General features: G+C 48.9%; 1 protein-coding gene across 1 annotated transcript in view; it reads left to right on the top strand.

Annotated features, from left to right (window-relative positions):
- INPP5A (inositol polyphosphate-5-phosphatase A) overlaps nt 1-13,097 on the top strand; it is a 253,168-nt gene that overhangs the window by 73,812 nt on the left and 166,259 nt on the right. Inside the window, exons 3-4 of the mRNA XM_082311162.1 lie at nt 407-507; nt 2,375-2,462. Coding sequence (XP_082167288.1) covers nt 407-507; nt 2,375-2,462 — 189 coding nt within the window. The remainder of the gene's footprint in view (nt 1-406; nt 508-2,374; nt 2,463-13,097) is intronic.

Below are 13,097 nucleotides of genomic sequence, written 5' to 3'. Positions count from 1 at the left end.
ATTTTGTAAAAGTGGAAAAAAACCCACTTAAATTAATTCAGGTGTTTGAACTCTTCCAACTGTCAGACAAGGAGATGTTTTGATCATCTTAATGGTGTTAGGTCCTCTCTGAAGTGAGTTGGAAGAGGTTATATATTTGTTTTAAATGCCTAGGAACTAATTCATAGTTTAAAAAAGAAAACATTACCTAAAAATATTTGAGATAATTATTGCATATTATGAATCGTTTATGTGCATAAGAGATGATGCTCCCCTTATTGCTTATTACTGTTCTGCCAGTTACTGCCCAGGTAACAGCTGATAGTCCTGCTTTCTCAAGTAACACATCTGGATTTGTGTCATTTATGTTGTATGATAATCGCTGCGGAAACAACTTGGTTAATATTGGTTTATCTGTTTGTTTCAGGTTGTACATGCACACAAGCCCCACTTCATGGCTTTACACTGTCAAGAATTTGGAGGAAAAAACTATGAAGCTTCCATGTCTCATGTGGACAAGTTCGTTAAGTAAGTAATTGGAAAGCTTTAAGATGTAATGCAATATGTAATTCCAAGCAGAAGTCATTAGATGCGTGAAGTATGTAAGCTTGGAAATATTTTTCAACTTCGGCGTGTCATGACCTTGCAGAAGGCAGTGACCGGGCAAATGTTTACGCTTCGTATTATTTAAGAAATCAGGAAAAGTAATGAAAGTCTCCTCTGGCCACGTCCTGGCAAGATAATCCAGCAAGACACGGAACGTGTGTCTCCCTTTTTGGATCATCTCTGAGGTGAAGCTTGTTATGCCTGGTAATGAGACCATTTCGTATTCGGAAAGCAGCTCCAGGCTCTGACCCGGGATGGCGCAGGGCTGTGCGCGGGGCAGCAGTTGGGGTAGGTACGTCCCCGCGCCCTCCGACAGCTGGTGACCCGGGGGGCGCGGCGGGGGCGCGGGCGAAGCACGACCCATTTACAAAAACTTACGTTGTAAGGGTGAAAGGCTAAGAGTTTTAAGTTGACCCTTCAGTCGGGAGGGATGGGGCCAGAGCTGTCGGCACCTCCAAGAGGTCAGAAGTGGGGGTGCAGGTGCGGGCGGGGAGGCGAGGAGGCGACCGCCCGTCGGTGCTCGGCGCCTGCGGGTGCTGCGTCTCCGTGAGAAGCTGCCGTCTACGTGAAACCGTTTCTATAAAAACACCTTGTGGAGAAGCAGCTTTTTTAAAATACGGGTCAGAAAACCGAGCGGCCGAAGGCCGGGTCCTGGCTCATTCGCCGGCCGTTCCCGAGGGCGGCCGGGCCGGGGGACCTCCGTCCGCGGGGGTGGAGCTTCCCGGGCAACGGGCGCGGCCCCGCCGGGCCCTTCCTGCCCGCCCTGCTCCCTCCTGCCGGCACAGGCTCCTGCCGGCACAAGCCGCTTCCACCGCGGGCACGTCCGACCGAGCGCACCGGCGCCCGCCCGCCGGGAAGGGCCGCGGCCGGGGCTGGGAGCGGGCCTGGGGCCCCGCCCCGCCCCGCGGCGGTGCGGCAGCGCCCTCTGCTGGCGGCGCCGGGCGCGGCGCCGGCCCCTGCGCGCCCCCGCTGCCCCGGCGGCGCCGGGCGCGCGCAGCGCAGGCCGCGCTCGGCAGCGGGCGGCTTCTGTCAGCGGCGAGCGCCGCCGCGGGCGTCGCTGCGCCGGGCCCGGCCCGGCTCGGGCAGCGGCCCCGCCGGTGCCCCGGCCCCGCCGCGGCGGGGGCAGGCGCGGAGCGGGTGGCCCGCGGGCTGCCGGGCGCGGCGGAGGCGTGCCCGCTCTCCGAAGGGAGCCGTGCCGGGGCTCGTTTTGCTGCACCAGGTTCCCCCAGGCACCGAAGGACGGTGACCTTCGTCCTCCCGTGTCCCTTCAGACGCACCCGGCTTCTTAACAGCTACCGGCGCCGCCAGCAGCTCCCTCGGCAGCTCGGAAGCGGCGGGCTCCCGAGCCGCTGCTGTTGGAGACCCCGGTCTCCGTCCAGGCAAAAAGCTGTTTTCACCCTGCCGCGAGCTGACTGCGCCTGCCCGCAGACTCACGGGGTTCAGGAAAGTAAGGCCCTGAAGTTGAGACCATGGGGCCTTCAGCACAAATCTCCCGATTTTACGGAATTTTGTGGTCTTTGGTCTTGAGCCCTTCGCAGCTGTGTCCAAGTGGCACTTGGGAGCTCGTGACTCGTGTTGAAGGCGTAGCTGATGTGGTCAGCTCCGAAGCTTGCAGGCAGGGGGCTATACCACAGGAGACTCTCATCCCTGAAATTCACGCCAATATGAGATGAAGGCCTGTCGTTCCTTCGGGTGATGTTGGGGACATTACAGTACAGAGAACAATGCTAAAGCAATACAGTGCCTTTGCATCTCCCTTTATATTTTCAATCTCTTCTTTCTCTTTTAGAGAATTGTTATCAAGTGATGCGATGAAAGACTACAACAGAGCTCGAGTTTACCTGGATGAGAACTATAAATCACAGGAACATTTTACGGTAAATTTCTTTCTTTCACAAGTTTAGTTCAACAGATGGTGAATTTTTTTCTGTTAAACTATTTGGGGTGTTTTGATTGGTGTGAGGGTGCGAGCTGTTTCTATCGTGATGAGGATTACACCTTTACTAGGAGCATTTACTTTGTAGGAGGTGTAAATGCTGATTTCACAGAAGTGCATCCATTTAAAAATTAGTAGAATGTCAGAATGCACAGAAAGTCTTTTCTTTTGTTTAAAATGATTGTCTACATTTTTTTTCCCTCTAACAATTAACCTTTTTGGTGGATCAGAATTACCTTCCATTCAAGAAAGCGTGTTACTGTCTGGCAGCCTGAGGAGGTGCCGGTTACGCAGCGCGATTAGCTGGCGGCAGGGCTTGGCAAGCGTTGAAGGCGTGTTACAAATCTCTAGAGCCGATTCACAGGCTGGCTCACCTGTGGGATGGCGAGAAGAGCCAGAGCACAAGTTTCCACTAGCGTGCACATGATGTTTAGGTACATGTAAAAGCATGTGTGCAGAGTCGCCTTTTATGCAGAGCAGAAGTGATCGTATGGTCGTTGCAGTGACTGTACAATGTGTGAACAGGTCTGCTGTTTATTTAGGTGATTGCTGCTAATTGTACAAGAAAAAGCAGTCCTTTAGAGGTGAATCAGTGACGTCTCCCTTCTCGCCAGGACAGCAGCTTCCTCTTCTGCCAGGGTGCTGCTTGGTGGCCGTCGGCAGCTCCGAGGAGCCCTTTTGCCAGGCTCCCTGGTGCCTCCTGGGGCTCTGCTCCCTGCTCCTGAGCTGGTGCTGCCCGGCAGCCAAAGGCAGCAACTGGGACGTGCAGTTCAAACAAGGAAAAACCAACCCTCCCCGCGCGCACACAAATCCCAGCTTGGTAGCATGTAACCTAGGGGAATAAGAACCTGGAAAGGTTTTTATTTATTCATTTGTTAATTACTTTGGCTAGGAGCCCAGGTAACATGGAACTGGATAACAGATATCAGGATTTTTTTCTCTTTTTCATCAAAGAGGAAAAAAACAAGGTTATCAGCTTTACTGAGCCTTAGTGGGACAAGCCTTGTATCAGGAGTGTTAAAACTGTGTACTGAGGAGGTTCAGGAAGCCCCGGTAGATGAAGGGTGGTAGGACAGAACTGTGTGGTTTAGAGTCTCTTACAGCTCAGAACTGCGTCCGGATAAACCTGCTGACTAACGGAGACCCCGCGGGGATCCCACCACGGGGATCCCGCCGCAGGGCTGCCGCGGGCCTGCAGCAAGCGCCTGGCGCGGTGGGAAGAGCTGTCAGGGGCTCTGCGTAACCTGCTCTGCTTTCAGCAGAGGGTCAGACCAGGTAACCTCCAGAGGTCCCTTTCCAACGTAGGCTTTTCTGTGATTATGGGAAAAAGGGATAAGCATCTCCGACCTTAATTTGGGAAACACAGTATGGAAGACTAATGCAACCTATAACAAAATATCTTTAACTTTTCTTTAAAGATGATCACAATGCTTTATAGTATTGAAGTTATTTTATTTAATGTGAGGTACGTGTATTTTTGATGCCACTACAGTGGATAAAAAGGCCTTTAAAGAGCCTTTGACAGCCATCCTAGACATAGAGCATGTGCTGTTTGTGTCTCTGTGAAGAACTCTGTATTTTGCAAAGCTCCTAGTTCAAGAAATAACATGGTTTCTTGTTTCACATGCTAGCGTTATTTTCTAGGCACTATGTTTTCTTGCAGTACTCCCCAACCACCTTTGTAATTTTCTCCCTTTCCTGTCATAAATATTACTTTGCATATCTTTTTTTTTTTTCTCATCCTGTATTTACTAAAGCTAGGCCTTCCTGGAAAAAGAAATTCTGTCAACGTATTCAGTCAATAAAGGGGGGGGCAGGAAAGACTGCTTGTACGAATATTATTTTCCATGGAAAATAGTCTTACCAAACACGTGTGTTTATTATTTGATTAAATTACTCTCTGTTGAGCTAGTAACCGTAAAGATATAGAACAGGTTTGCGAAGGCGTTTGACGTAGTCCCACATGACAGGCTGTTTGTAAATAACGCTACGCGTACCAGTAAAGCGGTGGTGAGCGGCTGGGAAAGGGCTCCGTCAGTCTCTAATGGAGGTGACCACAGGAGGGAGGGCATTTTCCATAGGAGCCCTCAGTCTTTTCAGATGTAGGCTCGCCTGTATCAGTAGCCGGGCAGTGAGTGTAAAAGCGCTGCTGATAGAATCAGCAGCTGACAAAGTTATTGGGAAATAACGATGAGCGTAGTACCAGTGCGTGTTGGTAAGGTGTCTCCAGTACAGAGGGGACTCCTTGCCTGGGAAGGAGCAGTTCTGGGAAGGATTTAGTGGTTATGTTGGACAAACTAGAAGCGAGCTCCCGTTGTAGTGCTGTAGCTCAAGAAGGAAAGCGATCCTTGAAAGCGTAGCTGGTGGAGAAGGAGTCTAAGAAAGATGGTTGTGTCTCTGTGGACAGACATAGTGAAGGCAGCATGGGTGTTCTGGCATCCAGGTCTTGATCAGAATTTTTAAAAGCATGAGGAGAAGACGGAGGTGACTCATAGAATGACGTTTCTGGCTTTTTTTCTGTCGTTCTTTCCAACCTGTAAGAACGTTTTAGAGCTGAACCAATTCAGTGTGAAAAGGGAGAAGACCAAAAGATGAGCAATGATTTAATTACGCTTTATATTACTATGATCAGAAGAAAATGCTGTGTGCTAGAGGAATATTTTATACCTTCCTTGTTAGACTTTTAGTAGTAGTGCCTTGGAACCAAAGCCAGAAAACCTAGAAAGGAGAGAGGATGCACCTTCTTAAACTTTGCAAAACTTCTTAAACTTTTGACTTCTTATAGCCTACTTTTTGCCACTTAATGCTGGCAGTCCTCGTACATAGTTCCTGAGACTACTGTCGTGAATCAAAGATATGCATATAAATGGTTTTTTACACATGTGATTTGAACTGGCAGTTCTTCAGCTCCCCTGTTCAGTCTTTGTGCGCATATAACTTATGCGCTGGATTACTATCTGAACGGGGATTTCACCACTGTGGTGTGTCCATTTAGGGTAAAGTTTTAGTCTTATCTCCAGCGTGGTTTGGCTCGCATGATGTTATGCATCTCCTTGTTTCCTCATTAGTTCTGTTTGATTGCAAAGTTCTTTAACTTCTATGGGCTTTTTTCCATCCCTTCTAAGGCATGGAATTGGCAGCAGATGGTAGCCTTGTAATTAGTATATTATTACCTCTTTGTCTGTGAAATATAAACATTTATCACATATAGTGTTGTATAATGCTATTTTCTTTAGAAATGGAAAAGCCCAAGTGGTTGCAGTTTGGCTAACCTTTACCCCTGCTGCTTTCATATCCCCTTTTCTAGCAGTTTTGGCATGGCTTCTTCTGTAAGGCTTTCCTTGGCTTGGCTCCCGCAAAGCTAGATCAGATTTTGCTGCCCATAGTTACTCAGTTAGTAACGCTTGGCTGCGTTAGGACTGACAGCGAGATCCGAGAAAGTGTTTTCAGTAGCCTGGCCCTTCAGCATGCAGCCTGTCGCTTCCAGTTCAAGGCAACCTAGGACGCGTGTCTTACACGAGTGTTGTGAAACAAAAGAACGATGGGATAACGAGGTGCCTCTCGTGGAGTGATTTGGTTTGAAAAGCTGTAATAATTCACTATGTATTAAGGATCAAAATGGTTCATTTCGCATCATCCCAGACACAAATGAAGTTTAATGCCAGGCATTTGTAATTTCTGGTCATGTATACCAAGTCTGATATCAAACAGACTGGGTTTAGGTTTGGGATTTGTGGGGAGAGAGGGGAAGGTGGTGTGACCAGGGAGAAAACCCTGGGTGGGTGGGTTGGTTTTGTTTTGCCATAGGTGACAGGATGAAGCTGTGCGGGAATTTGTTCCGCTGAAAGCTTATTACACGACACAGACAAAATACAAACCCAGCCCATGGGACGAGCAGCGGGTACGGACTGGGAGAATGCGTTAGGTGCCGCTGGCCCTCTGACAGCTTGCTCGGGTCTCTGGTCCCGGTGGGGTGGTCACCTCGCGTCTCTGAGGGAAGGGTTGAGAGGCAGAGGCAGATTCTGGCAGCGACTCTTGACCTAGGGCTTTAATTAGAGGCAAGCATTACGAGCCTTTGCAGCAGAGGTTTTACGAGGAGCGTGGGGCAGCGTGCACAGGGGTGAAGCAATTGATATCACACTTCAGAGATGCACAGTTTTATAAAATTTAAAAATGATCTGAAAATTCATCTCTTGGCAGAAAGCTGCTACATCAGAGCTAATGCTTGTCAGCTCTGGGAGGATGACAGCATCAGAGTTAAGAGCTCCCAACAGTTATGAATGAGGTTTGTGGGTGACAACCTTTGCAAGCGTAACGATGGCTTCCCAGAAGTTTCAGAGTAACGAAACAGGCGGCTGTGATGCTGTTCCAGTTATGACTGGAAACACTGATAGCAAACTAGCGTGGGCAGACAGACTCGTGCACTAGCCAGAAATTTTCGGATACTCAAATAGCTTGACAATGCTTTTTAAAATTCAGCCTCCTGTAAATCTCTGTTTAAAACCATGATACTTTTTTTGTCATATAAAATGTAATCTAGATGGTAGGTCTTAGTTTCTGTTAGAGAACATATAATTAGCAAAAAGAGAAGATAGGTATGAGATGACTGAAATAGGTAAAAGTCTGAGAAGCTGAGAAATCCCGTACAATTGTTTTCTGTATTTGTGAGTATACCCAATGGGCTTCACTCTTAATAAAGCAGGTCTTTGCAGTTGTATTGATTTTTCGTAATGTCCTAGCATTTACATTCTTCGTTCATTTTACTGTACTTGGTATATTTCATGTAAGGGTAACTTACAAATCTTGATGCTTTTCTGTGTGAAGAGTTACTCAAAAATAGTTGGGTTTGATGAACTTTTTACCTGTCGATAATTCTCAAATAGCCTAAGTTAATTGTGAATAAGGTGCTTTTATTCTGGAATAAGAGCATTCGTACTGAAGCTGAATAGCAGCCACAAATAAGTTGATGTTTTCATCAAATCCATAATTATTTTTATATGAAAACATGTCAGTATAATCAGTGACATTTTTTATTGTAATTAGATCAAAGCTAGTTTTGGTCCCTTGTATTTATTGATTTCTGGAATATTCAATTAAGGTTTTATATTGCTTAGCAAATGCTTTTTTGCCCTTTTTTTTTTTTTCTTCATTGTTAAAAGAAGGCAGAAGAAACCCCTGCATAGCTTAAAACATACTTGCTGTGTTGAACGCGTGGTTTCAGTAGGTTGAGAGAGAATCTTTATCGCAGTAAGCCAAATCCTGAGGACTCCTGGCAAACCAGACCTCTGACAGCGAGCTTGTCCCCAGCTCACGCCGCGAGTTTTTAGGGAGTATGTTAGGAGTTATGGGGCCGTTACGGCTCCTAGCTGATTTGCAGAAGCATCTGCACAGTAGGGTATTTGCTTTACTTCTCAGTATAGATTTGTGTTTAAAAAATAAACAGAATCCTCAATTGCCTGCCTGCTTGCTCAGCCCGATAGATAACCTTGCAATGAAAAAAATGCTGTTGGGCGATACACCTGATGTGCTGAAGTTTCAGCTTGCTCCTCCTAGTAAGGATGTATTGCATAGTAATCAGTTCATTACATAGTGGGGTTTTTTTGGTTTTTTTTTTCAAATTAATAAAAAGAGAGCTACTTTTCAAAACTAGCGCTTCTGACATTAGGAAGATGTGTTTAAACAACACCGATGCCATAAACTGCAAAGATTATTTTGCACTGCTAATACAAATAAATTGAAAGGAGAGAGGATGCTGCGCTCGCATGGCTGCCTTCTTCCAAGGCTCAAGTATTGTGAGAGGGTTCCTGAAATGAGGCTTCCCTTAAACAGCCACCCAGGAGACGGACAAAGGTAGATTATCAGTGGAGAACACAGCAGGTAGTAGTCCATTTTTCTGACAGGCTTTGTCCCCCCACCCCTTGCCAAATCTGTAGTTGGGTTACGGAGGCTGAGATGCTTGCCTCGCTGAAGACAGCAAAGGCATTGGTCCGTCGGGAGCGCGTGTGGGCCTCCTGATGAGCAGGGCTCTAGGAAACACTCAGCGGCTGCCATTGCACCACCTCTGTAACAGGGCACAAATCCGTGGTGTCGTGTAGAACTGCATGTTCCTCGGGCTGCCTGTCTGTCCCCCCGCACCCCGTGCACCCGCATTCCGGGGTATCCCCCCCATCAACCCGGCTCCCTGCACCAGCCCGGTGCGTCGCGGTCCCGGGAGCGGGGCAGGAGCAGCAGCGGCCGAGGTGCAGTGGTGGTCGCGGGCTGCACGGCGCCCAGCGCTGGCTCGATGGGGGGTGGGCTGCGCCGGTCAGGTGGGAACAATAAAGTGAGGATAAGCACTATAAAAAAGGCGAAATGCTCAAATTCTGCTAACACAGACATTTTCTCTTGGACTAGGTAAATGAGTACATGCATTGCCAGAATGTGTAGAAAATGGTTATGCCTTCCCCCCCCCCCCCCGATTGTTTTTACTTGACTCTGTGCACTCTGTACCAGTAGTTTTTAGATGTAAAATGGCTCTTAAACTAAGCTAGATAAAGCATTGGGTGGCCTATAGTAGGATCTCGGAGAGACCTTTGCTCAAGTCATTAGCCTTAATAATAATAACCTGAGCTAGTGTGACTGGGAGGGCTCCAGTGGTGAGCAGTGGTCCTAAAAATACAGACAGACAACATTTTATTCAAGTGTGTTATTTTACCTTAAAATTATATCTGCTCATTACTGAGAGAATAGTAAAGTTAATTTTTGTTAGATTAATGATATTTGAGTAATATTTTTGGTTGAGCTGAGTTCGAATAATTGGCCATTAATTGAAAAAGGAAATTGAATTGAATTTATCTTGTACATAAATCCTGTCATAGTTATTAATGGGTCTTAGAAAATATCGTCCTGTTCCCAGAAATGAATGGCGTACACTGATTCTTCTGAGCTTATTAGCTGTGGCAGTTTAGAGTTTTGTTAAATAAGAAAGATGATTTAGGAAGAGAGACATAATTGAATTGAATATTGAGGGAATTCACATGCCTGATTAGTTCTCAGCCCCTTTCTCCATTTTAAGGAATTTTCAGTTTTTGCAGAAAGGCAGATTTTCCCCAGGAGGTGGAGCTGAAGCACCAGTCTGTGTTGCTGGGGCCGCCGGCCCGCAGCCCCTCTGCCCGCTGGACCCCTTTTGGAGGGGGCTGCTGTGCCACCGCGCTGCTGGCGCGCTGTGAACGCGCGCTGCAACGCGCACCAGGTACGTCCGAGTACGTCCGAGTACGTCCTTCTCTGCAGCCCTGGCTGAGACAAGCGCAGCTTTCGGGGTTGTGCGAAGGCGACGAGAAGGAGTTCTGGTGCCGCTGGGATGCTGATAACGGTCTTAAATGTGTAGCTATATATCAATGTGGCCTCTGCTGAGCGGGAGATTTTGGAGTATGTTTTCTTGCGAGGCTTATCCTTTGCTGTAGAATTGGTTTGAATTTTCTTCTGCTAATTACATGAGCCTGTTTCTGCCTTCTCCTTTTTTCCCTCCTTCCCTTTCCATGGAATTTTATTTTGTACTGGAGTTTGGTTTTATAAGGATATCTTTGAAAAATATGCCAAGCTAGAGAAGTAGGACTTCATTTCTGGTCTTAAGCCGTAGCATCATTGTACATGGTGTCTCCCTGGTACTGAATGCACGTCTTCGTATTGGTATGATTACAGCCTCACAGCTCTTAATTTCCCTCTGCCGGCACCGCCGTGGTAGGGGTGGCCTGTGGGACTCGACAGCCCTCCTCGCTGACGGTGGTGGTGTAAGAGGTTACGGGACCAGGACGCTCCTTCCTGTGTCCAGCTCGAGGTCTCATCCCGGTGGGGCTTCCCGGAGACTCCTGCCCCAGTCCTTCCGAAGGCCTGGGCTTCTTTCAAACTTCCTAAAAGCAATACTTACACAAAGTACCGTTCATCACACGGCACTGGGTTCCCGCGGCGTGCGGCGAGGCGAGAGGGTGGCAGGAGCAGCGTCTGGCAGAGATGCTGTGCCTGGGGGGATGTGTGGGGACAGGGCTGCTCCGCAAGGGAGGGTCGTGCGGCCGGAGGAGCCGCGGGACTGTCCGTTGGCTGTGTAGCCTCTCTCCTGAAATTAACTCCTATCAGTTTCATCCAGGGAACGATCTTCGGCAGCAAAGAAAAGTCCACAGGCTCCTTTCTAAGCAGCACATACAAAAAACCCACAAGTGTTTTGTCATTACCAGCCTCCACACATCATTTCTAATCAACTGCTTCCCCTGCCTCACTGTTTGTGTCATTTGTTTGTTTGGTTTTTTTTTGGAACAAGTTAGTATAAACATTTTTAAATAAGTAACAACTTTTAAAACAAATCCTATTCTGCAAGTTCTTTGGGATTTTTTTTCTTGGTAGTCAAGCGGGTAGGGGCGTGTGTATCGCTGGTGGGCTGCGAGAGGATGCCTGGGGAGGCCCCGCGGCGAGAGGCGAGGCGGAGGCCTGCACGGCGAGCCGCTCCGAGACGCCGTGGAGCGGAGCGCTCGATTTTGTGCTGGTGCTTGCTACTCGGATACTTTCTTAATTTTTACTTTCTGCTGATTCCACTTCATAGGTGAGAATGAAAGGAATAAAACCATTTGAAAAATATGTTTGTCTTCCCTATAAACACCCTTAAAATGCCAGAAGCAAATCTATAGCCATGCACAGAAGCGCCTTCTGGCGAGTTGTTTGTGGTAGGAACAGTGAAATGGGAAAAGGAGGCTTTAAACTCCGTTTGCAGGGGTGGAGGCGTGCAAAGCCGGAGGGAGCCTGGCGGTGGCGGTGCCTCTCGGCGCTCCGGCCTGAGGTCCGCTGCTCCGCAGGCTGCCCAGCGCCCCCGCCTCGGGGTACACAGCGCCCCCCGCCTCGGGGTGCCCAGCGCCCCCCCGCCTCGGGGTGCCCAGCGCCCCCCCGCCTCGGGGTGCCCAGCGCCCCCCGCCTCGGGGTACACAGCGCCCCCCCGCCTCGGGGTGCCCAGCGCCCCCCCGCCTCGGGGTGCCCAGCGCCCCCCCGCCTCGGGGTGCCCAGCGCCCCCGCCTCGGGGTGCCCAGCGCCTCCGCCTCGGGGTGCCCAGCGCCCCCCGCCTCGGGGTGCTCCTCGCCCTGCGGAATCTGTCCACTGCAGCCGCCCGGGTTTGGGGGTTCCTGATGAAATACACGGGTGGGAGCCTTTTGAAACCTGCATCGCAAAGTCCGACCTCTTCATTAGCTTTTATCTTTTTTTAATTGAAAACAGTGAGGTTGTGAAGCGAGCTGGTGAATGTAAAAGTTAATCGTACCGCTTCTGACGAAATCATGGAAAAAATGGGTGTCTAAGTGTTGTCATCGTGTGACATGGACATGTATTTACAACCACCTGAAATGTAATCTCCCACTTAATTTCTTAGGGAACTAAGTCGGCTGTCAGGTAACCGCTTCCAGTCTCTGCTGGTGGGAAACGGGATCCGAAAGGTGTTGCTGCAGCAGTACCTTCCTCCGGTTTTGACCTCTTCTTTTCTGTGCGTTTTTGAAACACATCTATAAGATGTCTATAGAGGAGCTCTTGCCGTGAGGAATTTCACAGCTTATCTTCCGCCTGTTTTCTGACACTTCTGTATAATTGGAAGAGGAGGAATAATTGCAAAACAGAGAAAAATTTCACAAATCAGTGGCCCAGTAATGCAGGCTTGGGTCGATTTCTGTTGTTTACAAATGTGCTAGTGCTGAGGAAATTGGCGATATAGCTTCTTTATGTGTAGAATCATTATACTGTTTGTATTAGGTATGGATTTACAATTTATATGGAATTGCATTTTCTATGGGCTGTGGATTTTATATTCAGAATTTCATACTGCAGTTGAGCAACAGACTGCATGTTTAGAAAAATGTGAGATTATTTGTGAAGAATAATTATAACCTGTTTTTGTAGAAACCCATACATCTAAAAATCAGCTAAAATATTTGAAATTAAATTATAGACTGTAGTGTCTGAACACAAGGGAAATCAAGTATTTCTAAGCTTTTAAAAATTAAAAAAGACTTTTCCAATTGCTGTTGGAAAAGTGAGGCTAAAACAACCTTTTTTTTTTTTTTTTTTTTTTTAATTAAACTATAGCTATCATCTAAGGCAAGACGTGCTGTGGTTGTTGGCTCCTTGGGCAGGTGTCTTTGAGGCGTGTGACTCGCCCGCACTTGAGCGGCACCGAGCCTTGCGTCCGCTGGTAGCCGTGTTTCAGTTCCGAACGTCCCGAGAGTTGAGGTCGTTTAAAATCAGCCGTGCAGGCCACGGGCGTGGGACGCGGCTCCCCGGCTGCCTGCCCTCAGCTCTGTGGAAACGGGGCGCATCAGGAGAGCCCGGCTGAGGAGGAGCAGCTACAGGCACCTCACGGAGAGGCCTGCACCCCGCGCCGGGGAGGCTGGGGGAGGTGGCTGAGGAGGCCTGCGGCCCCCGCTGCTGCCGCCCCGCTCCGCAGCCAGGCAGGCCCTTCTGCCGCAGAGGCCCCCCCGAGCGGGCGCCAGCCCTGCCCCGTCCCCAGGGCGCCGGGGCAGAGGCCTGTCCCAGCCCTCCCCGCCGCCCGTTCTGCCCTCGGCCCGGCCTG

Source organism: Platalea leucorodia, assembly GCF_965183815.1.
Source record: "Platalea leucorodia genome assembly, chromosome: 4".
Taxonomy (NCBI): domain Eukaryota; kingdom Metazoa; phylum Chordata; class Aves; order Pelecaniformes; family Threskiornithidae; genus Platalea; species Platalea leucorodia.
This window is presented reverse-complemented; position numbering and strand designations above follow the sequence as displayed.